This window comes from Centroberyx gerrardi, chromosome 18, assembly GCF_048128805.1.
Source record: "Centroberyx gerrardi isolate f3 chromosome 18, fCenGer3.hap1.cur.20231027, whole genome shotgun sequence".
Lineage (NCBI taxonomy): Eukaryota > Metazoa > Chordata > Actinopteri > Beryciformes > Berycidae > Centroberyx > Centroberyx gerrardi.
Window position 1 is genome coordinate 10,317,650 of NC_136014.1, and position 24,482 is coordinate 10,342,131.

Below are 24,482 nucleotides of genomic sequence, written 5' to 3' on the forward strand. Positions count from 1 at the left end.
TGCCATAGCCCCGAAAAGCAGACAAATGGACAGCGACAATATTAATCCGGCTGACATGTTTTGATCTCCGGTGTGTGTTGTGGAGCCACAGAGCTCTGCATATTCCAGCGTTCATGATCTCTTTAGCTAGCTAGGAGGCTAATGGTGATGGGTGTTTCTTATGTTTTGGCACCATCTCATGCGCTCCAACTGGCAGTCAGTTGTAGTAGCGGCATCTCTGGGCCTTCTGTACAATAACCTGACACATTTTATTGTATTCGTTTTGCAGCAGGTAGTATGGATGCTCTTGTAACGTTAGCTGTCCATATTTTAGTCTGGTTCAGATCGGTGTGGCTGCTCTTGTCTTGTCTGGTACTGACAGCTAACTTAACGGTATGTCAGTCACGTTCTTGTGATACCGAGCTTCGTTTTATCGTCAGGTGACAATAACATAGCTCACGTATCTGTCTGTCTATCCGTCTGCCTCCTCTGTCTGAATCTCTTACACTGTCAGTGTCTGAGATTTTTCTTCTCTCCCCCCTTCTTGTTTTCCCACCTTCTGTTTCTCTCTCCCTATCTGTTTTTCTCTTTGTTTACTTGATCAGTAAGCCGCGAGGGGCCGCGCTTTATTACAGTATTGTAATAACACGACAGCGCAAATGTTCAAGAAAATCTTATTCTTAATAAATGTTGATTAAATAATAATTAGTTATATGTCATTCTTCCGGCACATGAATATTTATTATTGGACACAGGTGTGTGTTTTGACAACAGCTTTCAGCGGTACTCGGCCAGCTGAAGATCAGAACTATAGTTTTGTAAAATAATGTTAGCGACCAACAAGTTTATGTTACACTTGCTTATTTGACAGCGACTGTGTGTGTATGAATTCAGCCTATCTTAGATGTGTGTGTTTTTTTCCTTGACTCCCTATCAGTCCTTCATGGGATCCCCGACGTGGATTGGGAAGGCAAGCTGGTTGACGTAATGACGTTGCCGGGAGAAGCGGCACTCCTGTGGGTTGACAGCTGATGCGAGGAGTCCCTGCTCCTCTCAGACAGCCGAGATCGCATTAGGAGGAAGCGGAGCCCAGAAATGACATACTGAAGTGGACAAACCCCAGCATAATTGGAAGCACTGGGAAGTTTGGAATCGCATGGATTGGATGCATTGCCAGTATAAGAGCGGACAAGACACAGTTTCCCCGGGAGTGATCAGTGGATGTGTTTGTTTTTTGGTCAGTTGATATGTGGCTGAAATCCGCAAGAAGAGAAACTGCTATAGTGATTTTTTTGAATATTGCTTATCCGGCTCATCTGTTGCCTTGTCACTGAGACAGCATTAACTAGGCAGCTCACTGATTGAATACATCAAAATGACTTGAATGCGTGCCTTTTTCGTGTCTGCAGTCTATAGTGGTATCTACTGCAATGTTATAGCCTCGATTATTTCACAAGCAACATAGTTTTGTTTTCTTAGATGTGATTTAGACAGCGTTTCACCGATCACCTTTTAATGAGTAGGTCTATCGCCAATCGCAAAGATAGCCGGGGGGAAAGCGCAAGTACTATGCACCGTTGTCGCCGTCTCTCATCCGGCACCGAAGTAACCTCAGCGGAGGAGCGGCGCTCATAACGAGACCCAGCCCCTCCGAAGAGACGCGACCTCCCGGAGAGTGTGTTGTCCGGCCGGGTAGCGAGCCGCAGGGATGTTCGCCGCCGTGGAGCATGGCCCGGTCCTCTGCAGCGACTCCAACATCCTCTGCCTGTCCTGGAAGGGCCGGGTGCCCAAGAGCGAGAAGGAGAAGCCGGTGTGCAGGAAGCGCTACTACGAGGAAGGCTGGCTCGCTACCGGGAACGGGAGAGGGGTGGTCGGGGTCACGTTCACATCCAGCCACTGCAGGAGGGACCGGACTACCCCGCAGAGAATAAACTTCAACCTCAGAGGACACAACAGTGAGGTGAGTCAAGTGTTGTTGTTTTTTAAGAACAATAATATAGCTGGATAAATAGATCCCCTATTCCTGTTAATTAAAATAAATCTTCTACACCCAAAAGCAACAAGAGATTGAACTCTTGTCTGTCTTAATGACGAAGATACTTTATTGATCCCCTTAGAGCAGCGGCTCTCAATCCTGGTCCTGCTGGTTCTCATTCAAGCCATCTAATCAGTGACTGTTTTACACCTGGGATGCAAGGTGAATGCTATTGACAACAGTTAAGTACCCGGTAGTATAGAAAACCAGCAATACTGAGGACCAGGATTGAGAGCCACTGCCTTAGAGTAATTCTCTTTTTCACTTGCCCCTACCCCAGGGAGGTCAGAGTGCCTCATCAGTTGCAGAATAGCATCACTGAAGCTGGCAGGGATTCAGTGATTTTTGCTCAAGGACACTTCAGCAGGTCGGGGCTTGAACCGGGGTGGTCTCTTTACCCACCAGATCCTCCTGCCTCTCCGCAATCAAAACATTGCAGTCCTCAGTTCCTTGGCTTTATACCTATCTCATACCAATGTAATGCCCTCAAAGTTTCCTACCAGCGCACTCAAAGCCATTTATTTTATTGTTATTGGTAGGATCCACTGAGTAATGTCCGGGCCTATTCTCTATCACGCGTATGAATATTCCCATCAATATGTAGCAGTGCTGGCACGAGCGTAGATCCCACACAGGCGGTGTTTTCTCTTTTAGTGGATGTAACTGTTGGTCAGATGGAGCAAGGTGTTGTGTCAGCATTCCATAAGGCAGCTGACTGGAGAGTGGATGGATCCCTACAGAGGGTGACTGAAGCGCAGCAGAAATGTCATTTAACTCTGCCCACTTGAATATGCTCCAAGTACTGATTTTGCCCTTTTGTTGTTTTGCTATACACAGCGATGTGGTGGAGGTTAAACCCAGTTTACCCCCTTTTTTATCTGTGAAATAGTTTGCTCACCTATTTAGGCTGATAAAAATCTTTGATACAAATATATTAATGTTACTAGTATCAGACTGATGGAAGTTATATGATAATGGGGCCTTTTTAAGAAAATAACAATAGTTCATACTACTCTGAAGATGTCTTTTTTTTATGTTGGTAGTTGTTTGCCTTGTGGTGATCATTAAATGGAGTTAATAATTTATGCAGCTTTGTGTTTGTCACATTATCACTGGGTATAGTGTCTTTGACTTGAGGCTGTTTTGCTAAGTTTTACTGTGTTTTAAACTATATGGCATATATCAGGAAGCTTGTTCTCTCACATTTAATTCAGATGGAATTGCGAGGAAAAACGCACCCCTTCCCCCAACGCCCTCTGCCCTCATTCTCGCACCAGTAATGAAACTGGTAATGTCTTTTCCACTTCCCACTCTAGATTTGATATAAAGCAATAAATAAACGCTTTGGGAAATGTGAAATCCATCATTTGTCCGCCCTGTGCATAATTCGGTGTCTCTGACAGTGGGGGAAATTACACCGCCTAATGAATTCTGTCAGGTTATGACGGATCTGCTCACTCACTCACATCACTTTCCGTCCCAGTTCTGATGAGTAGAGGAGAGAGGGCTGTGTACGTACAGTCCAGCCAGCAGACGCCACAGCCGCTCTGACTGGCCGGTCGAACAGGCGAGTTCTCCCCTTGTGGTATTGTGAACACCAACATTATCTTATTGTTTTGAAGTTATTGGAAAAGAGCTATGTGAAAACATTTGGGCAACCTCTCCTTGACTTCAAAAAGCTGCTCGCTCAGCAGTAAGTGCAGAAGCGTCCCCTGACAGCCCCGTCCTTTTAAACGTCAGCGCTGGCATTGAACACTGTCATTGCGGGTGACGAGTGTCCTTTCACACAAATTAGCCCAACTCGTGTTATGAAAGAGTACACGAAAATGCAACATGAGCTCATCCTGTAGGAGTGAAGTCTCACCAAGGTCAATATTCCCACCAGCATCTTTAAGTTTGGCCATTATTCCTGTTGATGTATAGACCTGAGTGTCCTGTGATCAGTTTAATGTAGTGAACGTCTGAACGGATGTGTTTTTTGGACTTTGGCCAGTGTGGGCTATGTAGGAAAGGGGGGTATCTTAAGCTGAGAGGACAGCAGTTCTGTAGAGCATGGCACTGCCCCTGCCTGGGTTTGATTTACACTTTAGGCCACTCATGCAAAAAATGCACGCGCTGTACCGTGAGGTGTTTTCGATAAAAGCATCCACCAAATGGCATATGTTGCGGCGAAGCTCAGCTGTGGCCCCACCATGGCTCTCAGGATGGACATATGAACGAGATCTTCTGCGGATAATGACAAGGTTTTCCAAAGCCTGCTGTACGTCCCTGATGAAGGTTTGTCCTCCTCCTCGTGTCTGCTTCCCCTTCAGCCGGGTTGAGAGATAATTACAAGGTAACAGCTTCAAAGGGAGCAAGGTGTATGTGTGTGTGTTTGTGTCTGTGTAGGTGCCATTCTCATTTAGATTGTTTTGTCTCCCACAGCCGTAATTTCATAGCGAGCGGCAGGAGCACAGCTACCCCCCTCTACCATACCCAATATGAACACACACACACAGATTTTTATTATTCGCTTGAATCAGAAATTTGCTGAAATATTTTACGGGGTGGAGTATATGAGGAAGAGGTGAAGAGTGACTTCTGAGTGACTGACTAAAGGAGGAGATATTAATTGACAAGAGACAGGCCATAAAAAACAATATCAAGAGGGTGCAGGTAAAGAGTGTGTCAGGGTGTAGAGATGCAGATGGTTTTGGTAGCTGTTATTCTAGTATGGGTCATTTAAGGTAACTACAGAGAAATGAGTTCTTTCTTTAGCCAGATTGTATTGGGAGGTCTTGGCTGTATTGGAGAGTTTGAGGTGAATGAAAAAGACTGATAAGCTTACTGGAGGGTGAAATGAGGGGAAACTGGAATTAAATATTTGTCAGATAAAGCAAGACAGATATATCTGCCTCTCTGTGGACTACTTTGTATTTTATACTTTGAATTTTTCATGGAACTCGGTGGCTTAACTGATGTGCTTAGGCCTGTATTATAGTATAGTCAAGTCAACATATTACACTATAATCCTCATATTGTGATGATATCCCATATCTACTTCACAGAGTACGTAGATACAAATCTATATTAGATATCTATGAACGTCTTTGTGGTGTGTGTGTGTGTTGTCATGACTACAGTGTGGTGACCCCTAGTTGTATCGCATTTGTAGTTGTATTAGATGTGTTAACTGTGAATATCAGTGTGCTATTGCTCTGCTCCCATAATCCAAGTCATTGATTGATGGCCACTGTGGAAATACGTCTGACTTGTTTGTCTTATCCTCATTGTCATTTTAACAATGATTGCGTTGTTGTCCTGTTGCTAACTTTAACTCACTAACTAAAACTTGACTAAATTATAAGGCAACTGATTGTTGGGTTGATGGGATTGATGGGTTACTCTGTTTTTATTTAGTGAAAGAGATGGGACTTTATGTGGTTGTGTATACCATGGCTGCATCACACAACAATGTCGTACAGCAGTTTCAGTAAGTCATCTGCTTAACAATTCTTTTTTGACCAAAAATAAATCGCCCAGACAGACAAAAAAGATCTATTAGAATGGAAATTGGCCTTGAATGGCCTGGTACTATTTTTATATCATTATCAGAACAAAGCTGCTGACCTTCAGCAGTGGGCGTGTCAGTTGCACCACACTAAAATAAAGATGAAAATAGATTAAAACAATCAGTAATGCACCTGCCTATGTGACTATATTTCTGATGCTGCAGAATAATCCCTCTGGGACTGACATCAGAATAGATCAACCCCTCTTATGACAACGCTTTTTTCCGATACAGTGCGATCAGAAGCCTAGCAGAGCGAGCAACTAGTCGCCAGAAGTCCATTTATTCTCTATGAGAGCTAAACATCTGAGACAAGCTTGACAGTGACTGCCAGTCTGTTGACAAGGAAAAGTTGGCCACAGCTCAGTTTTTGGGCAAATTGTCTGTCAGTGGCCTGTCATCTGCCAGCAGTGCTATATGTCTTAGGCCAGCATCACACTTGGTGTGTTGTGTGCTTTACTCTTGGAACGAAGTCCATTCATTTCCAATGAGAATATCCGTTACAGCAGCACCATTCCTTTGCAGATGCGTTGTGCTGTGATGAGGGCGTCGCATGTGTTTGATTTTATTTTTTGCTTATGTGTTCCTAATACATGCATTAACTAAAAGGATGTTGTTTTGCACCATTTTTTGTTTCTGTGACAAAAACATTTTGTGTCAGTGAATCAGAAATGCAACAAAAATACTACAATTTATAATCACGGCTAATGAGTTTCATCTCAGTAGGTTTGAACCGTACAATCCATTACAGATAAATTGTGGTCCTGACATTACCTATTGCTGCAACACCACTGACTCCAGCATATACTGGCTGCGGTAAGTAGTAGTTGCTAGCAGTCAGAATGCACAGTTTGGCTTCTATTTCTCTAGCGCTGTGTGAGGAAAAAGTAGAACATTAAGTGACAATCTCAAGGGGAGACATTTTTACTTTCGTTGCTAAAAATATGCAACATGATAAAAGTCCTCAGCAGAATGTCATTGTGTGTGTATGAATTGTTGAGACTGCAAAGGCCTCTAAAGAGCTGGACGAGGAGCTGTACTTGAGACACTGGTGCATACATACTGCGAAAACAGTTGCACAGCCATGTCAGTTGAACACACACACACACACACACACACACACACATACATTCACACACACTTCGCTGTCATTCCCATGGGCCTTGTGGTTGGCTACATGCCTAATGGCAGGAGTCCCACCTGTTGGTTTTCCTTTGAGTCTTGGTCTGGGCTCTTTGTTAATGCAGAGGCTGACAAGTGTCTAAGGCCCTAATCCAGCAGAGATCCATGATCCCAGGGCAATAGCTCTTGTTTACCACCCTACTATGTAGGTTGAACACACACACACACTGATGTTCCTTGCTGTCTCCTACAGAGATACATTTCTCTGCTCCTGTAGTCACTTATATAAACAATACCAAGAATTCAAGTACTAGTATGATGCCATTTGATAATGCTGAAATTATTTATATATCTGACACATAAGACTTACCAGGTATTTTACATTTTACAATTTTTGTGGCAAATATCAAGAATATCAAGAACTGTACTCCTATCAGCACTTGGTGTGGGACTTTCCTCTGAAAATGTATGACTTCCAAACTTCATGGGGTCTCTGCATTCTTGCATTAATGCTACTGATCCTGATAGATGTGCAGAGCTGATGAATCATTCTCTTAGATGAACCCCACCACCATGTCTCCCTCTCCGCCTCTTACTTTCCACTTTTGCCGCGCTGTATGACGTTTCCATGCGTTAAAAGCTGTTTCCTGGCGAAGCCTCATAAATAAATCAGCTTATATCTCCGGCAGAGAGGCCGTGCAAGGCCGGGCACTGATCTGGGACCTGTGCAGCCCTGTTAAATGGGCAGGGAGGAGGAGGAGGAGGACACTGCCGTGACTTCTGCTGTGCAGTTCGACCGACTCGTCTGTTCAGTCTTAATGGGGACCATAATAATGGATTGCAAGATGAACTGAGTGCAGCATCATTTTCCCTGCAACATAACCTGTGGAAGTGTAGAGTTTAGTCACCGCATTGAACGGGCTCAGCTGCATTTCTGGCTCACAGTTCTCCCCTCCACTGTCCTCCATGTCACTCTGCTCAACTTCCGTCACCACCTGCGTTTAGACACTTATCTGTGTTTCCTGGTCTCGATACTTGAGCTAATTAGTTCTTTCCTCTGCACCGCAGCTCTCCTTCCTTTTCCTCCTTCAGTTCAAGATCTCCTGCCCTGTCCTTGTCTCTCACCTGCCTTTCCTCATGCCGCCTCCTCCTTTTTTTTCTCGCTTCGATTCCTCCTTTTCTTTAGTTGCTTCCCCTACTCTCTATGTCTCTCACCTGTCTTGACCTCAGAAGCCCCCGTCAGGATGGAAGAGTATGTGACCCCGCACTGCATTTGGCCTCAGCAAATGTGCTTAGTAGCAACAGCTTTGGTGTGCTAATCCATCCCTGGAGGAGACATGTTGCATAACGCGCACGCTCGCCTCTTTCCTCAGATGCAGGTGTGTTTTGCGTTCACTGGAAAGTTCACTGGAAAGTTTCTCTGAGAGGGAAACGTTGGCCTATAGGATGCATGTTCTTTTGGCTATAAGCAGTGTTTTCCACAAGTGCCGGCTGGCAGACAGATAGTAGATTGCTGACTCTTTTCCAGCAAGCTACCGTTTTAACAGTAATTTTTGTTTTTAATGCAAGATATTCGCCTGAATCTGATCGCTGAATAGATGTTAAGAGCCTTGTAGTCAAGCGTCGACAGACCTATCTCCACACTGGGTTTCACTTTGTTTTCGTGCTGTCAGTGCCAGTGCAGGATAAAGGAGCTTTGCTCCTCTTGCTTCTCATCCCATCCTACAGAGCCTCCTGTTGTGAAAATTGTTTTGCTCCACACTGCTTGTATGTGTTTGTATTGGTGTGTGCTAGACAGTATCTGTTTAGTTGTCAGAGATGCTCAAAATTGCTCAACACTCATATGTAAGGTGAACATGAGTGCAGTGCCACACACAGACTCGCATATTGCCTCAGTCGCCAGTTTGATTCGGCTTGACACACTGCACTGACACTATTAATTAGTAACCCACGACAGGCCATGGCATTGTATATTGCAATTAAGGCATAGTTAAGGTGCATTGTCTGCCCAATGTGTAGATGGCCAGCTATTGTTCTACTCAGTTTGCTTGTGGAAAACACTGTAAGTGTTGCTTGTTTGCCTAGTTTAGACCACTTAGATCCAATTTGAATGTTCCTCTGTGTTTCTTCTAAATATAACTTAGATATAGAACATTCATTCAAAATCGATTGTAGCCTTATCTTGTCACAGGTAAGTCTGTTTTCCTCTTTAGTCTCTCATTAGAGGTGAAAATGTAACGCGGGTCAACACCAGTGAATAGATTTCATGTCAGGCGAGTCAAACTTGAGCATCTCTGGTCCAGCATGCAGGCAAGTGAAATTTCCAAAAAGCAAAACTGTACTTGTGGTTTCACATTCACAAGACTGGTATAACTTAGGGCCACAGTTATTTTGTCTCCTCTCAATGGTTGTTGATTATTCAGACATTGTGCACACTTTCCCACTCCCCTCTCTTCAGAGTTGGAACCGACACAACCGATCGCACATTCATTGAGGGGCAAGAGAGGACGCTAAGGGTGTCAACACAATCATGCCTCATACTCAGATGCTGTTGGAGTTAGGATGGCCTGATGGTTGGAGATAATAGTGACATTGATTAGAGATAATATTGATATTGATTGTACTCTGAAAACATTAGAGTCTAGACTATTGATTGGTGTATATTCCCTATGAAACAAATTCATCTTCAAATGACTTAATTCATCTCAGACAAGGGGATAGCTATTACGTGAGCGTAGATTAGACAAAATAAAAGCATTGCAGGCTATACACTGCACTAATAACATTTCAGCTGGGATAGTAAAAAATTCAGACTACTAGTCCAGCTGGCCAGTACCCAGAGTTTGCAGTTTGTCTCTGTTGCTACTCTGCTCATGCGGGACATCACCTCTATAACGACCTGTGTCTCTGCTATTATCAGATATCGATATTGAATAAAGTTCTACATGCTTCCTCCCCTCGTAAACATCTCCGACTCTACCTCCTCTGACGGTCCCGTCCCACTGCCCCTTCTGTCTGGCTGCAAATCAATCCCAACCCCCCCTTTGCCCCCTCCGGCCTCTCTGCTTTGGTCCCAGCACAGCACAGCGCTTTTCTCTAATTGAGTTTTGCGTCTGATTTAATATCACGTCAGACCCTGAATCAGAGGAGGTAGAGGGGGCTGTGGAGGAAAAGAGGAGTCTCTCGCTCTCTCTCGCTCTCTCTCGCTCTCTCTCGCTCTCTCTGTATCTGATTTTATAGTGGGCCAGCTGGTCCTGACTTTCCAATGAGTTCTCATCTCGTCACAGAGGTCAGAGAGGGCATGTTCCCAGCAGTCTGACTTACAGGTTGCAGTATGAAGCCAACAACCATTTTAAGATAGTCTTTTATGGGTGTAATTATTACCTTTTTAGCTGATTTAGGATGTTGACCCTTAAGGTTTTTACTTACACCAAGTGCATGTGTCAAGTGCAGCTTTTAGTGGTTATTATTTAGGTAGTTGCCTGTATAGGTGTGGTTAAAAAAAACAAGGCGGTTGTAAAAACATAACAAAAACCCCCCTCAGCTGTACTTTTGATGTGCTGAGTTCCTATTGTCCCAATCGAACCTGCTGATTCTTAACTTCCCTGTGTAAAGAAACCCCTCTTCTCCATGCCAGGGATCAGTGTTGCTGTGGGCCTGCGTGATCGCGACTGCACCCCTGTGCTGCACTGTCACAGTGTCCTCTCACTTCTGCTGACTCCAATGCAACCCAAAGCTGTCCCTTGATTTGATTTTGTCCTCTGAGTGAAGTTGCTGGGGTCAGCGCTCAGTCCCCGAGTCCCAGGCAGAGGCCAGGGCCGCACTGACTACAGCAAGGCACCGCAGGCCTGAAGACAGTGCCAACTTTCCAGGCAAAAGTCCCATTGTCAATAGCCATGCACTGGCCAAAGGGCAGCATTAAAGGGATCGGAAACCTAGAGCTGCTACAAGGTATTAGTTGGGAAGGGATGGAGATGATGCACATGCGTGTCTGTGCCTGCAAACGTGTGGCCACACGCTTGCACATGCATCTGTGTGTACACAGTCTTGATGCAGGCCTCTTACAACTCTTAATCTTTCAGTGTAATTTTATAAATAGCAAACTGTATTATATTTAGTTCTAAATTAGTTCTCCTTTAGGATTTAGGATTTTATTAGGATCCCCATTAGCTAATGCAGAACATCAGCTACTCTTCCTGGGGTCCACACAAAACATAAAAGCATAACAACAGATAAGACACTTACAGACAAAACAACCAAATGATATTAAAATCAGAAAATATAACTAACAATATCCTTTCTCCCAAACATATTACTATACATTAGGGCTGAACAATCAGTCGAAACCCCATCGAAATTGCAACATGGCCCACCGCAACCCCCAAATCGCAGGATTTCCGTCAAATGCGTGTCAAAACACCACCTCAAACCAAACATTGTCACGCTGCAGAGACGTCCCGGCCCACACACCACACTCCACAGACCCAAGAAAACATCCCCGCCCGGCACAGATCACCGCAAAAACCACACCACAATCACCTCAACACATTTCCCAATGAAAACAAGAACAACGATGCAAAAAATCATCATTCCCTCCAACATCGCAAATCACATCGCAATTGCAACACCAGTCAAGACAATCAAAACAATCGCAACCAGACATTCCCCCAAAATCGCCCAGCCCTTCTATACATATTCTTCTTCATATACACTTATATATATATATATTGATATGCACTAAATTCCTAAGCGCTGAATATACATACAAAGTGAAATCTTACAACATATTTATATACGATATGATATTCCTATCAAAAAAAAAATAAAAAAAATAAAAAAATTACAAAATGTGGTTACGGGCGTATGGCTATTTGGTGTTGCTTCACTTGTTTTTTAAAGCTTGTTTTATTGTGTGCTTTAGCAATTTGAGCTGGAAGTGAGTTCCATGCAACCATGGCTCGATACAATACTGTGCGTTGCTTTGATTGTGTTCTAGATTTAGGAACTGTGTAGAGACCTCTAGTGGCATGTCTGGTGGGGTAGGTATGTATGTTAGAGCTGAATGTGAGTTGACTATACAAACAATTAGGAATTTTCAATACATTAATGTTTCTAACAAAAACATGTTTATCTTAAAGCATGTGGGTACTAATCACCAGCTAAATCCTAGTACATTTTGCATAGTGCCCGATAAGTTGGTCAGTTCCACCATGTGGCAGATGTTTCTGAACTCTGTTGTATTCAGACACTTATTTTAGCAGGTAAAAATTCAGGGGAACTGGATTGTTTGCAGGTAGAACAAAGATTTTCCCACCTAGTGTGTATTTGCACGTGTGTGCGTGCGCATGCGCCTTCCTTGCCAGTGATCCCTCCGGCCCCTTGGTGTCCTGTGGCTTCCCATTCTTATCCTGTCTGTCTCCATGTGACGTCTGATCTCCTAAATCGCCGCGTCATAGTGAGGCGCTCAGCTGTCCCCTCTCGCGGGACGCCTGACCAGCTCACACTAATCTCCACACTGGGCTAAATTTACACACACACACACACACACACACACACACACAATTGTCACCTCTATGGGGACGCAGACAAGTGTGCACACATGCAGTCTCAAGGGGCTAATATGTTCTTTTTTTCCCTGTTCTTTTGGCCCATTATGAAACATGCGGGTTAGTGTACAGTGTTTGAATGATGAGAGATGTGTGCAATCTAGAGCTCCCACCTAATCTAAAGCCTCATGTCTACAATGGCTGGAGCTGAATTAAGTCATATAATACCATCCGGAAAATCCATTTTACTCAACAGAGGTTGCAGACAGTGCACTGGTGGAGTGAAAACATGGATTTGTATGCCCCCAATGAGATTTTCCTGCATGCTAATTTGTTACCTTTGACAATACTGTTGCCAAAGCCTATCGACTTTGGGCCCAGGCCATGCTGTGTTACTGTGTGTGTGCCGCTATCATCAGGTGACTGCTGTGTGTGAATGATAGATGGCAGGCCTTTTTCAGTACTGTGAATATGGTCAACTCATTCAAAATGATATAGAGACCTCAGCTGCAGACCTGCGACAGGCCGGGTCTTATTGTGTCGGCTCCCCCGCGGCTTACCAGCTGAGACAGGCCTATAGAGCAGCATTAGGATTTATGCCACTGGGAGTGGGAGTGAAAACACGGTAAATCTAGCTCACAGGACACCTTATTGCGCACACCGAGGGCCGAGGGCACGGGGCCAGGAGAACGATGAATGCTATTGTAGACGCTCACCTTCTGCGCCCCGTGGGAACGAGAATGCAGCTTGAGGTTGCCGCAGACTTGGTGATGAATCAGCTGTCAGCGTTATGCTTGAGGACTCTTGTTTGTATGCCTGTACTTTGTGCATGCATATACCCATGTGGATGAGAGAGAGATTGCTTTCAATTCGCTTGGGATAAACTCATCTTGTAGCATTTCAATTGTTAAACGACATACAAGGCAGTGATAAATAGGGATTTTTTTGGGGGGCAACCCTGATGGGTAACTGCTTAAGGAGTTACTTCAGCGTTGTTGCTGTAATCATGTAGAAACATCTTCTTACCTGGAAACATTTGAAGAGAATTTATTTTTTTTTACCCTGGTTTCCACTTTATTTCTGGGAGCATTACCAATCTACAATGCACAAAAATTTGCCTAGTGTATCACTAGCCTTATAGATGGGACCCACCCAAGCCAAAGCCCCTGTGATTTTTTTCTGTCATGCATCCAAAGGCCATGGCTCCCAAACAGGTGAGGGGTGAACTAAGACTGCTGCCTCAGGTGTAGCCTAAGGCCCGGATCAACTAACATGTCGCAGTTTGTGGCTCAGCGCAAAAGCAATTGCGCGTGCAATTGGTACCGCCAGCGCATGGTATTTACTAAAGTAGTGCACGCAAATGAGCAGAGGCGCAGATAATTAATTAGAATTGCGACTGCGCTAATATAATATAATATATAATATAAGGGCCAAGCAATGCGCATAATAGCTGATTAGCGGCAACGTAATGACGGGCAAAAGAAGCGCACATGTCTCTCCAGTGGAGCTGGAAGTGTTGGTGGCAGAGAAAACCCCAAAGAGCTGCAGAGAAGAGATGTTTTACCTGCACGTAAAAAGTCACTCTGGAATTACATAAAGTGAATGCAGTTTGGTACCACAAGTGCGATTTAGTGGAGGTAAAAAGCGCTGGTATGATATGAGGAGGTGAAACAAAATGCTTACCACAAATAAAGCCAAAGAGGAGCCTTAATTCCCTTAGAGGAGCAAGTGCAAGAGAGTGAGACTGAGACGCAGGTGCCAGTGTGGGAGGGATGGAGAGGGTGACGGTACGGTTACATATAGCTAGAGAAGCCGCACACACACCTCTCCACTGTCGTGACAGTTATTACGCACACATGTTTTAGCTGTATTGTTTTCATCAAGGCAATGTCGGGGAGATATTGGCTCATAATAAGTGTCAGCAAATGCAGAGAAGAGCCTGCAACTTTTCTTTTTTGTATATTTAGGTAAAAGTCTGCATGTTGTTGGCTTAAATTGTACATTTTTAAGTCAGCATACTCGTTTAAACCCTGCGATCTAATGACTGAATGTTATGCTGTGTAGATGACTGTGTCACTTTGATCTTAGAGCCGGTTCCAGAGGAAGTTTCGGCAGAGCTATCCTATGCGCAAAATGATAAGGCATGCTTTTTCTAGGTCTTAAATTCCGTGCGCAATCAGCAGGTGTTAACGGCCACCGCCTTTTGATAAATCACGTCCACTGCCAATTTCCATAAATCCTTCCCTTTATTTTGCGCCCCAGCCTTGGAACACGCACAAATGCATATGCAATTAGACCAAACCGCAAAAAACGGCGCTCACAGATCAACCCATGATTTCAGGCACAAATGCCCTGTGTGCTGTCTTATTAGATCAGAAAACAAGGTTTTAGCACCCACAATGCGATTTGCAGTGGCGCAAACCTTTAGTAGATCCGGGCCTAAGTGTTGATACACAGCGTTTGCTTTACTGTGTGTTCACACAGAAAAATGTCATAACGCTGTTGCTGGCACAATAAGCAGGATACCTGTTAAAAATGCCTGTTATTGCAGCACAGTGCTCTTGGTCCAAGTTGTGTTTTATGCTATTAGTCATGCAAAAATGGTTTGGTGTTTTTAGCAGTTCTTGATAGAGTCGCGCCTCTTTTCGCAGCATGTAACCAATCTAGTGACAGTGACAACTCAGATAACGTGGCAAAGTAGACAGCTGGGTGAGAATGATTGTTTACTTTGGTTTTCCGTAACTTTTTCTCTCTTCAGGGGGTTATGAAGTTGTTGTGTGAACACAGTCAGTGACGGCGTGTGTGTTTGTGTGGAGGAGGGGGGTGTGTGTTAGGGAGAAAGAGCAACACTGGCTGGCTAATCCAACTTTCAGCCACTGATCTGTTGGGCGTGCGCTCAGAGAGTGTAAGCCCTGCTAAAACCTGCCGTGTGTGTGTGTATGTGTCTGTGTGTATACATGAGCGTGCATAGCCCACGTGCCGCTCCCAGGGAGAGGAGAGCTGCTCCCTGCCTGGGATTATTCCTCTGGGAATAGGCTGAGTCACGCTACAGAAGACCAGACAGAGAGGGGAGGGGGGTATGTCGAGATTGTAATGGGTACTTGCAACAAAAAGGTATGAGAGAGAATAAGAAAATAATTAAAGATGTAGGTTGGGTTCACCTGGAGACAGCAAGACAAAGACGGAGAGAGGGAGAGCTGTGTGAAACATTCTGAGATGGATGAAACTGACAAAGAAAAATGGCAGTTACCAATTTCTATCTATCTATCTATCTATCTATCTATCTATCTATCTATCTATCTATCTATCTATCTATCTATCTATCTATCTATCTATCTATCACTAGCACCCACCATCTAGACTGCAACTCTTTCTCTAACGTTTATGACGAACCATCTATATATCCACTGACCTCAGGGCAAGCACAGAAACCCCCCCTGAGTCACTGCTATCGGAGGCAATATCCATTTCAAGTCTGATCTTAAAACCACAGTATAATCACTCTCTAAAACCACTTACTTCTGTTTCTCCTTTCAGTTCCTGCTTCAATCCTTTCTCTGCATGCCTCTCTTGAAACAGTGAAATGCATAATACGACTGTAGAATTTTTAAATAATTGGTTGCATATAAATACGCACCATCTCTTTCTCACTCTTCCTCTCTCTCTTGCCTTCTCTCTATGAGAAATGGTGAGAACTTGTGGGCACTTCAGATCAAGTATGTAATCATCAGCCACTCTCTCAGCACCCTACCAGGCCTCATCAGATGATGAGGGGGGTTTTGGGGTGCAGATGTCCCCCCTTGTTTACAGTACCAAGCTACAGTCAGGGAGGAACACTCAGGAGTTTGAAGAGATTGTAAGTGTGGTAAAGCCAGACAACGCACTGAGGAGAGATGGAATAATTGAAGCTCATTATCTGCGACAGTCAGGATATTAGTGGCTCCTTTGCGACTCTTTCAAAATGAGGCTAACCCACTTTTTGATGTACTTTCATCCGGTCCGGTGCTAAATTTAGCTCACTGAAATGTTGGCCACTTAGATTTTACATTCTACATTTTAGGCATTTAGCTGACGCTCGCTCTCATCTGGAGCAACTTGCAATGAGTGAGCAGGCAGGCGCTCAGTGTCTTGCTCAAGCACTTTGACAAGACACTCGGCTGTTGATGGCCACAAGTTACCGACTGTGGGGATCAAAGCTGTGTCCTTTTGGTTACAGGACGATATCATTTCATACTTGAGTATTTTGCTCTAGGGCACTTTAACAGGTTTAGAGACACTGGCTGTCGTGAGGAGACAGGACAGTTTCGCTAAGCATTTTTTGGTCTCATGTTTTTTTTCTCCATTTCTTTTTGTGTTTGCCTTTAAGGTGGTCCTGGTGCGGTGGAATGAGCCCTTCCAGAAGCTGGCCACCTGTGATACAGATGGAGGGATCTTTGTTTGGATCCAGTATGAGGGCCGCTGGTCCGTGGAGCTGGTCAACGACCGTGGAGCTCAGGTAAGATACACAGAAATGGGATATGAAAGATCCAGTCAATTTTTTCAGAGTTTTTACTTTTTATGTTTTTATTTTTTGCTTATGTTTGCAAGTTTTCAGTATCTGTCATCAAACCAGGTTGTTAAACTCTTACATAGGTGTTAGGTGCCCTTACTCACACTTTAACATTGTTAGAGTGATGTAGGCCTACCTTGCATTTCTGGATCCATTTTGTTGTTTGGTGGTGTATTTTTCTCATTCCCATGGATAACTGGGCAAACAGTGGCAATGTGATGTTATGTTGAGATATGTACAGTGCAGCTATAATGGAGTTTAATAACAAAATTGTTCAGCTATCTGATACATCAACAGTAAACGTCAGATTTTGGTGTCAGTTCCTCAGAATCATAGAGCAAAGGTTTCTTTCTAGCCGCACCATTTTGCTGGAAAGTGTAGGAAATCACTAACTGGAATAGAAGTAGACAAGGCAGGTTGAAAGTGGGTACACCAAAAAAGTAAACTTCAACACACAAAATAACTCCTGGAATGCGTTGAACATCACAAATTGAAGATAGGTAATTGAAGATTCTCCAAGGCTGGAATTTTCCTTAAACTACTAGCCGTCTCTAGCCAACCCACCGACCTGCCAACCTGTAGTTATCACCACAGCACCAATAGCTGACCTGTTTTGTCCCCTGTAGGTGAGCGACTTCACCTGGTCCCACGATGGCACTCAGGCTCTCATCTCCTACCGTGACGGCTTCGTCCTGGTGGGCTCAGTCAGCGGGCAGAGACACTGGTCCTCCGAGATCAACCTGGAGAGCCAGATTACCTGTGGCATCTGGACCCCCGACGACCAGCAGGTAACACACACACACCCACACGCACACATACACACTTCTCACAGAATTTTGATAGGTACAAAGGTCCCCCTCAGCACAACGCCAGCCTTTGAATGCTAATAAATGGGGAAGTTTTGGTTTTTCATTTGCCACTTGTAGTTTGCAGCCTTGTCATTCAGAATGCAGAGCCGGCCCCTAGGGGAGGTTCGTCCTGAGTGACAGCCAGCGCTCTGTCTCCGATGTGTCGTGGTTTTGTTTGGCTGTGTTTTCGCTTCCGTGCCGCGATATTGTCAGCTCAGGTTGGATGTCACCGAGCTTTCAGTCTGTATGTGTTCCTCTGTCTTTCTTCGTTGCCTTCGTCCCTTTTTTGTCTTTTTCCCTAACTTGTTTTCCTTGGTGATGTGCCATGCTCTCAGCTTTCTGTGCTCACTCCCTGTCGTCTCCCTCTCTGTTTCTATGCGTTTCTCCTTTTCCCTCTCTCTCTCTGTCTCTCTCACTCTCTCTCTTGCTCTCTATCATTCCTCTCAACTGTCCCTCTCTAGGTGTTGTTTGGTACTGCGGATGGACAGGTGATAGTGATGGACTGCCACGGGCGCATGCTGGCTCACATTCTGCTGCATGAGTCGGATGGCATTGTCAGCATGTCCTGGAACTACCCCAGTTTCCTGGTGGAGGACAGCAGTGAGAGCGACACAGACTCCGACGACTACTCTCCACCAAAAGGTGCGCTGCTCAGGCTTTTAGACTTGAATATAAGGCTATTGTAGGCCTACACCTACAACCCAGACTACAACCAGTGTTGGTAGTTTGGAGGAGCAATCCAGTTTATGAGAGTTTATATCCTAGTTGTCACCACCCATGTGTTTTTGCGATATCTTGCAAAATACAACCAGAGAGATATTTCAGGTATAAATCGACCACAAACATATGACATATATTTGAGTCAAAGTCAAATCATAAGAAACCACCCTCCCATATACAACACCCTGCTGTATTGCCCAACAAAGGCAAAAGGTAGTAACTGTTCAGAGTGTGAAAAATGCCTCTCATGTTTTTTTTTCTGCTCAGCCAAATTACTTGTTGGATGATCTTTGAAAATGTGATTTGTTCACTCAGTAAGAGGTTATTTTTTCCTCTTTTACTCCTCTGGCCTAACACTAACCTAACCTAATAAAAATGACTGTCAGGGACGTCCAGCTGGCTCAGTTGGCTAAGGCACATACCATGTACCCACAACATCCTGGGTCTGAATCCGGTCTAAGACCTTTGTCACATGTCATCCTCCTCTCTCCCCAAATCCTTCCTGTCTCTTTCTACTGTGACTATCACATATAGCAGAAAAATGCCCAGAAAAAAAGACTACATTTCAAATTCAAGTTACTGCCTTTTATCGTTTGTGGGGCAGTAAATTCCACCACTGCCTACATGGGCAAGGTGTCCTATTAACCTCACATGTGGTTGTCATAGGCGACAAGATCCTTAAGCACCTGGTGATCAGCACCAGATGTAGTTACTTAGACCTCTTTCCAGTCCTCTTTTTTTGCACCCTCTCCTCAACCCATCCTTTCCACCAGGCAAGGTGAAATCAACCTTTTCTCTGATGTGTTTTTACACTCCTTTGTTCCACGAGCGTCTGTATGGCAGTGTAGTCGCACCATCCGCTCAATCTCCACACTGTACGTGATGCAAGATGACATGTATACCACAGCATGAGAGTGTAAGCTGCTGTAGAACAGGAGGTCAATCCATAATAGGTTTAGCTGGTAAGGTATTGTGCCTATGGGGAGCAGAGTGCCGGGGAAGAGTTGTCCAGCTGTTTCCGTCCCTCGGTAGCTCGGTGCAGATGAAAGCAGATGTGGGACCATCTGTCTGCTTCCAACTCCTCCCTCCCTCCCTTCCCTCCATCATTTACTGCTCCATCAATTCCTCCTCATGCTCTTAGTCCAAGATGGCATGGGGAAGATTACCAACTAGGGGGCACCAGGTGGGGACACAAGTTATGGCTGGTAGGTCTGCACAATATTATAATTAGTCTCCTCAGTCCCCCTGGTATTCTCATATATATTCAGGACTAGGGGGGGCAGGTGTACAGGTGACCATAGACTGTACCCAATCTTCTGTGGGGTCAGTCAACATGCAGATCATAATATCTATCACTTGGATGTAGGAAGTCAGAAATATTCATTGGTAAATTCACAAATCATGGAAAGATGATGGATCACATCACAAATCATGACCGTGACACGTGCAGTCCTGCACTTCCAAACTACAAACACACTCTCGTTGCCGCTGACCATCTTCCTTATGTGCCCACTTAGTCTTAATGTCTTTCTTCAGGGACCCGTTTTGCCCTGCCGCGTGATAGAGTACAATTAAGAAGGGATGCTGGGTCAATGGAGCAGAAACTCCACAGTGTTTCGGACATATGTCGTCATGCATAATTAAAACATTCAGGGCATCTGGCTTCATATTCATTGCGGTTTGAAGTTAGAAAGATGATTCTGTCGCATTCTTGTCACTTGCGATGATACCTTCACGGACGAGCTCAATAACAGCAACCATCTAAACCCAGGAAGCATCTAAGCCCAGGAAGTAGGAAGGTGACCATTCGACTGCACTCCACTTCTCAGGCGGTTGGGGAGAGGTGGAGGGGAGGGGACTGTGTGGGGCACTAAAACAAACGAGTGTGACCGAGCAGAAGGGGGTGGGTGGGGGAATGGTGGAAGACGGAGGGAGGGAGGTAAAGGAGTGCAGCGGAGGAGAGGACGCCCGGGCGGGCGTGCCTGACATTGGGCTGACTTTGCCACAGGAAGTCCTGATTGCTGACTTGGAGCTGGGTCCGGTGGCAGTGGCCGGGCAGTGTTGTCCTAACAGCAGCAGCTGTCACAGTGTAAGGACGCGCGTCACCAGACCCTTGATGTGCGCCACACTTACTGTATCCCCAATTGACAACCACAGCCTCTGCCAGGGAAATGGGAATCACAGAATGGGTATGGTCCTAAATTAAAATGTTTTTAGTGGGGTGGCACAATATGTTATAATTGGAAAGGCACAGCTCGTAGCAAAGTCCCATAGCAGCACTGGAGGTGTGGCCGCTAGCAGTGCAATGGAAAAATATTCCTCAGTGGGAGTAATGACCCATTCTGACTCAATGGTCCATGGTGCTTTCTTTAACCAAGCTGCCCTAGGACTGGCCTGGAATAGGTATACCTACAAGGTCAAGGATGTATCCCAGGTACTTAAGTGTGACACCACAGTTGATGGTATGCTATTGTTAGCGTTAACACTAGTTTTAGCCACAACAACAACCCTCATTATCAGAACTGTTAGATGTGTTAGTGTTTTCTGTACCTCCTGTGGTTCTGGCTTGTCTAGGGAGCTATACACAAAGGGGCAGGAAAATACACTTGTGGGGTACACACTCATCCCCCACTTGTAGATTCCCATCAAAACAACTTATTCTTAGATTGTCATGAATCAAATATAAAGCTCTGTTTTGTATTTTTGTTATGCTGTCATGATACTAGCCATGTCAGCATTTACATATTTGTCCATCTCTGCTGTCAACAGATCTGTAAAATGGTAAGAATTATTAACTATGTGATGCTGACAGAGTTAAGAGAGGTAATGCTACCAGGGAGTTAGCCCTCCCCTGCAAACACATGGATGGCCCGGTGAAGTCCCAGTGTACCAGATACACAATCTGGTACACTGGGACTTGAACAGTCTCACAAGGGAAGAGATGCATGTTGTTAGCTCTCCGCCTCCCTCCTGCCGCTTCCCCTGTGTACACCAGCTCACGTAACGACCTCATTTTTTATTGGTTCCTCTTTCTTTCTTTCTTTCTTTCTTTTTTCTTTTTCTTTTTTTACCTCCTCTGTTTTTTCTTCTTCTTCAGCTTAACTACTCCCAGTTGCTATGGCTGTATTGATGAGGGGCTGTCCTCCCCCTGCTGTGCTGTTTCAGATTTTTTTTTTTTTCCCCTCCCTCCACAGTGGGCAGAGTGGTAAAGCTGAAAAGTGCTTGCCTTAGCTGGAACACTGATTATGCTCTAACTCACTAATTAAACCAGTCAATAGTAATTGATTGGCCCCGATAGAAATTATCTCTCAAGACGACAGCCTGACTGAGACACCAGGCCGCCTCTTCCTCCGCCTGCCAGATCCCTCTGTCATGATATACGATGATGACCCATTATCACTGCACTGCACAGCACAACACACTGCATATATAGCAGCATCATATACCGTCCAACTGCTTTAATGTAAGACCCGCTGTAAATTGATTACTACGGGAAAGTAAGTAGTAAGTGTAAGTAAGTGTTGATGGATAGAAACTCAAAAGCAGAAATGGATATTTTATTCCTGCTGGTATTTGGGTCACTGTTGGACTAAGTGAAAGGACAGACTCAAGGTTGATTTAATGGACAAAGTGTAGGTGGTTGTCTGAAGGTGTGTTATTTATAGCACTGTGACTGTGAATGTCACTTGTTTGCATCGAGAGCTAGATGTACAACAGTGAGACGAGCCGAGTGTGTGTTAGTGCAAATGTGTATTCTCTTGATTAGGACACAGTGGAGACTTACAAGATGAATTACATAGAGCGGCTGCCAAAGATATAGAACTGTCCTTGCCTCCCTCATAACGGCCCGCAACTACCTCTACAGTAAACACAGACACACACAAATAAGCACACACACCGTCTCTTTCACTTCCAATCTATTTTTATAGCCCACTTTGGAAATGCATATTGATCACCCCGTCCTCTGACGTAGGTTGCCAAGATGTTAGGAATGTAATACAGCAAGTATGAGGACATATCATCAGCCACTACTCATGTTCAGTTTGTCTTTCTACAGCATTACGTTAACTGGTTTTCTCAAGGAACTCTCAATATAGGCCTCGCAGTTGGCTGTAATTGCTGTTCACGTTGCTTACTTTCTTTACTTTATTGTGGTTTATTTAAAAGTGACAAGCCCGGATAACATCGGTATAATATCAACTGCTACATCTTATTTATTATGTAGTTGTGTCCAGTTGAAGCTAATTAGTCCCTTGATGGGCATTGATTGACATCAAGAGTAGCACTTTACTTAAATGTAAAATAAGTACAAAATAAGAAGAGAGAAAATGACATGATACCGTTAAAGGTCAGTATCAGTAAATACCAAATCGGTGCATGTCAGGGCTATAGCTGTGATTCTGTTCAAACCAAGTTTTAGTTTGGAGCAGCAATAGCCTAAAGGTCAGAGATTCAGGCTTATGACTGTAAGGTTGCTGGTTTGAGTCCTGGACCAAAGAACTCCGGGCAAGAAATTGATAAACACTCTCCCCTCCAGACCGAGTGACGCTGCTCTGTGACCAGCAATATAAGACAGTTCTACAGGGCTCTCAAGTGTTAATGTGTACAATTGTGTGAATCTGCTTCACCTTCCCTAGATAATGGTTAAAAAGTGTAGAGCAAAAAGTGTCCAGTGCCTTTTATTAGTTTAGTGATATCAACCTTCAATATCTTTTAATCTGACCTGGCCGCGCTGTGGTTTTGTTCTGTTTTGCTCCCAGTTGATATAATGTATTCCAAATTGTCTCCGGCTCGGTTGTGTTGTTGCCAGACTTGCCGTCTAAAGTGTGTACTCTCCCTGTCTCTTCTCAGTGCACAGCCTGAAACCACTGCTGACAGTCAGCTTCACCTCTGGAGACATCAGCCTGATGAACAACTACGACGACCTCTCTCCCACCCTCATCCGCACTGGTCTCAAAGGTGTGTGGGTGTCCGTTTATTTATGCATGCCCACGTGTGCCAGCCAGTCTGTCTCAGCTTTTGTTCCTTTGTTCTTACTCAGTCTTTCATGCACGTCTTCACAGCTTATGTCTTTGAAGGAATATTGTGTATTTTCTCGCTTTTGTCAAAAAATGCTTGTGTGCATAACTAAATGCGTACCTTTTCCGCCCTGTCCCCCTGCGCTGTAGATGTGGTGGTCCAGTGGTGCTCGCAGGGCGACCTCCTGGCTGTGGCGGGGATGGAGAGGACCCTCCTCCCCCCCGACCCGTCCTGTCCTCCCCCCACCAGGAACGCCATCGTCAAGTTCTACAACGTTCGCGGTGAACACATCTACACACTGGACACACCGGCACAGGTGATCAGCCGCACCAGCCACATTACCTGACTTGTGTTTGCAAAGAATTCTTAGCATTTGTTTTAATCTGCTGGAGTACCAGATGGGTGGGGGTTTACCGCATCAGGAGAATTTGGTAAAGGAAAATAAAAAATTCAAAATTGAGTTTCAAATACTTTCCATTGATAGTCTGTCCTTTCTGGCACTCATGGTATTGTGCTATGTGACAAACCCCGCCCATCTGGCACTCTGAGAAAGTTGAAACAAACACTATGAATTATTTGCAAGTACTCTTTGACCGAGGTCTGTTCAGGAACCTGCCTGATGCATGCTCATGCACTCACCTGATTGGAGACTGGCATTCCCATAGCTGTAATCTTCAAGAAGGAATTTCACTATATTTATAACAGTCAGAAACCATAACGGTCGCCCATCCTTTTTGTCCTCATCCTCACATTCAGCACATTTACCTTGTGAAAGCTTGCAGTATGTGGCACATATGAGAAAATGACCTAATCCTCACTCCCACCGCCTCCCTCCCCTTGTCCCCGCAGCGGCCCATCACGACGCTGTGCTGGGGTCACCGGGACTCTCGTCTGTTCTTGGCGTGCGGCCCGGCGCTCTACGTGGTGCGGGTGGAGCACCGCGTGGCCAGCCTGCAGCTGCTCTGCCAGCAGGGCATCGCCTCAGCACTGAAGGAGGAAAAGGACGTGGCCAAGCTCACCATGCCTTCCCGCCTCTGCTCTTACGTCACCACCGCTTTCGCTCCCACCATCAAGGTAACACAGGGCGGGGGGGTGATAGATCCATTAAAAGCAT

At 44.9% G+C, this 24,482-nt stretch overlaps 1 protein-coding gene across 3 annotated transcripts in view; it reads left to right on the top strand.

The window, feature by feature from the left end:
• tulp4a (TUB like protein 4a) overlaps positions 1–24,482 on the top strand; it is a 34,095-nt gene that overhangs the window by 390 nt on the left and 9,223 nt on the right. For all 3 annotated transcript variants that reach the window (XR_013507448.1, XM_071920754.2, XM_071920762.2), the window contains exons 2-8: positions 917–1,939; positions 16,599–16,727; positions 17,408–17,569; positions 18,091–18,271; positions 23,201–23,308; positions 23,518–23,684; positions 24,218–24,442. Coding sequence is in view for 2 of the 3 variants with exons in the window: in XM_071920754.2 (XP_071776855.2) it covers positions 1,688–1,939; positions 16,599–16,727; positions 17,408–17,569; positions 18,091–18,271; positions 23,201–23,308; positions 23,518–23,684; positions 24,218–24,442 (1,224 nt within the window). In the remaining variant the exon portion in view is untranslated. The remainder of the gene's footprint in view (positions 1–916; positions 1,940–16,598; positions 16,728–17,407; positions 17,570–18,090; positions 18,272–23,200; positions 23,309–23,517; positions 23,685–24,217; positions 24,443–24,482) is intronic.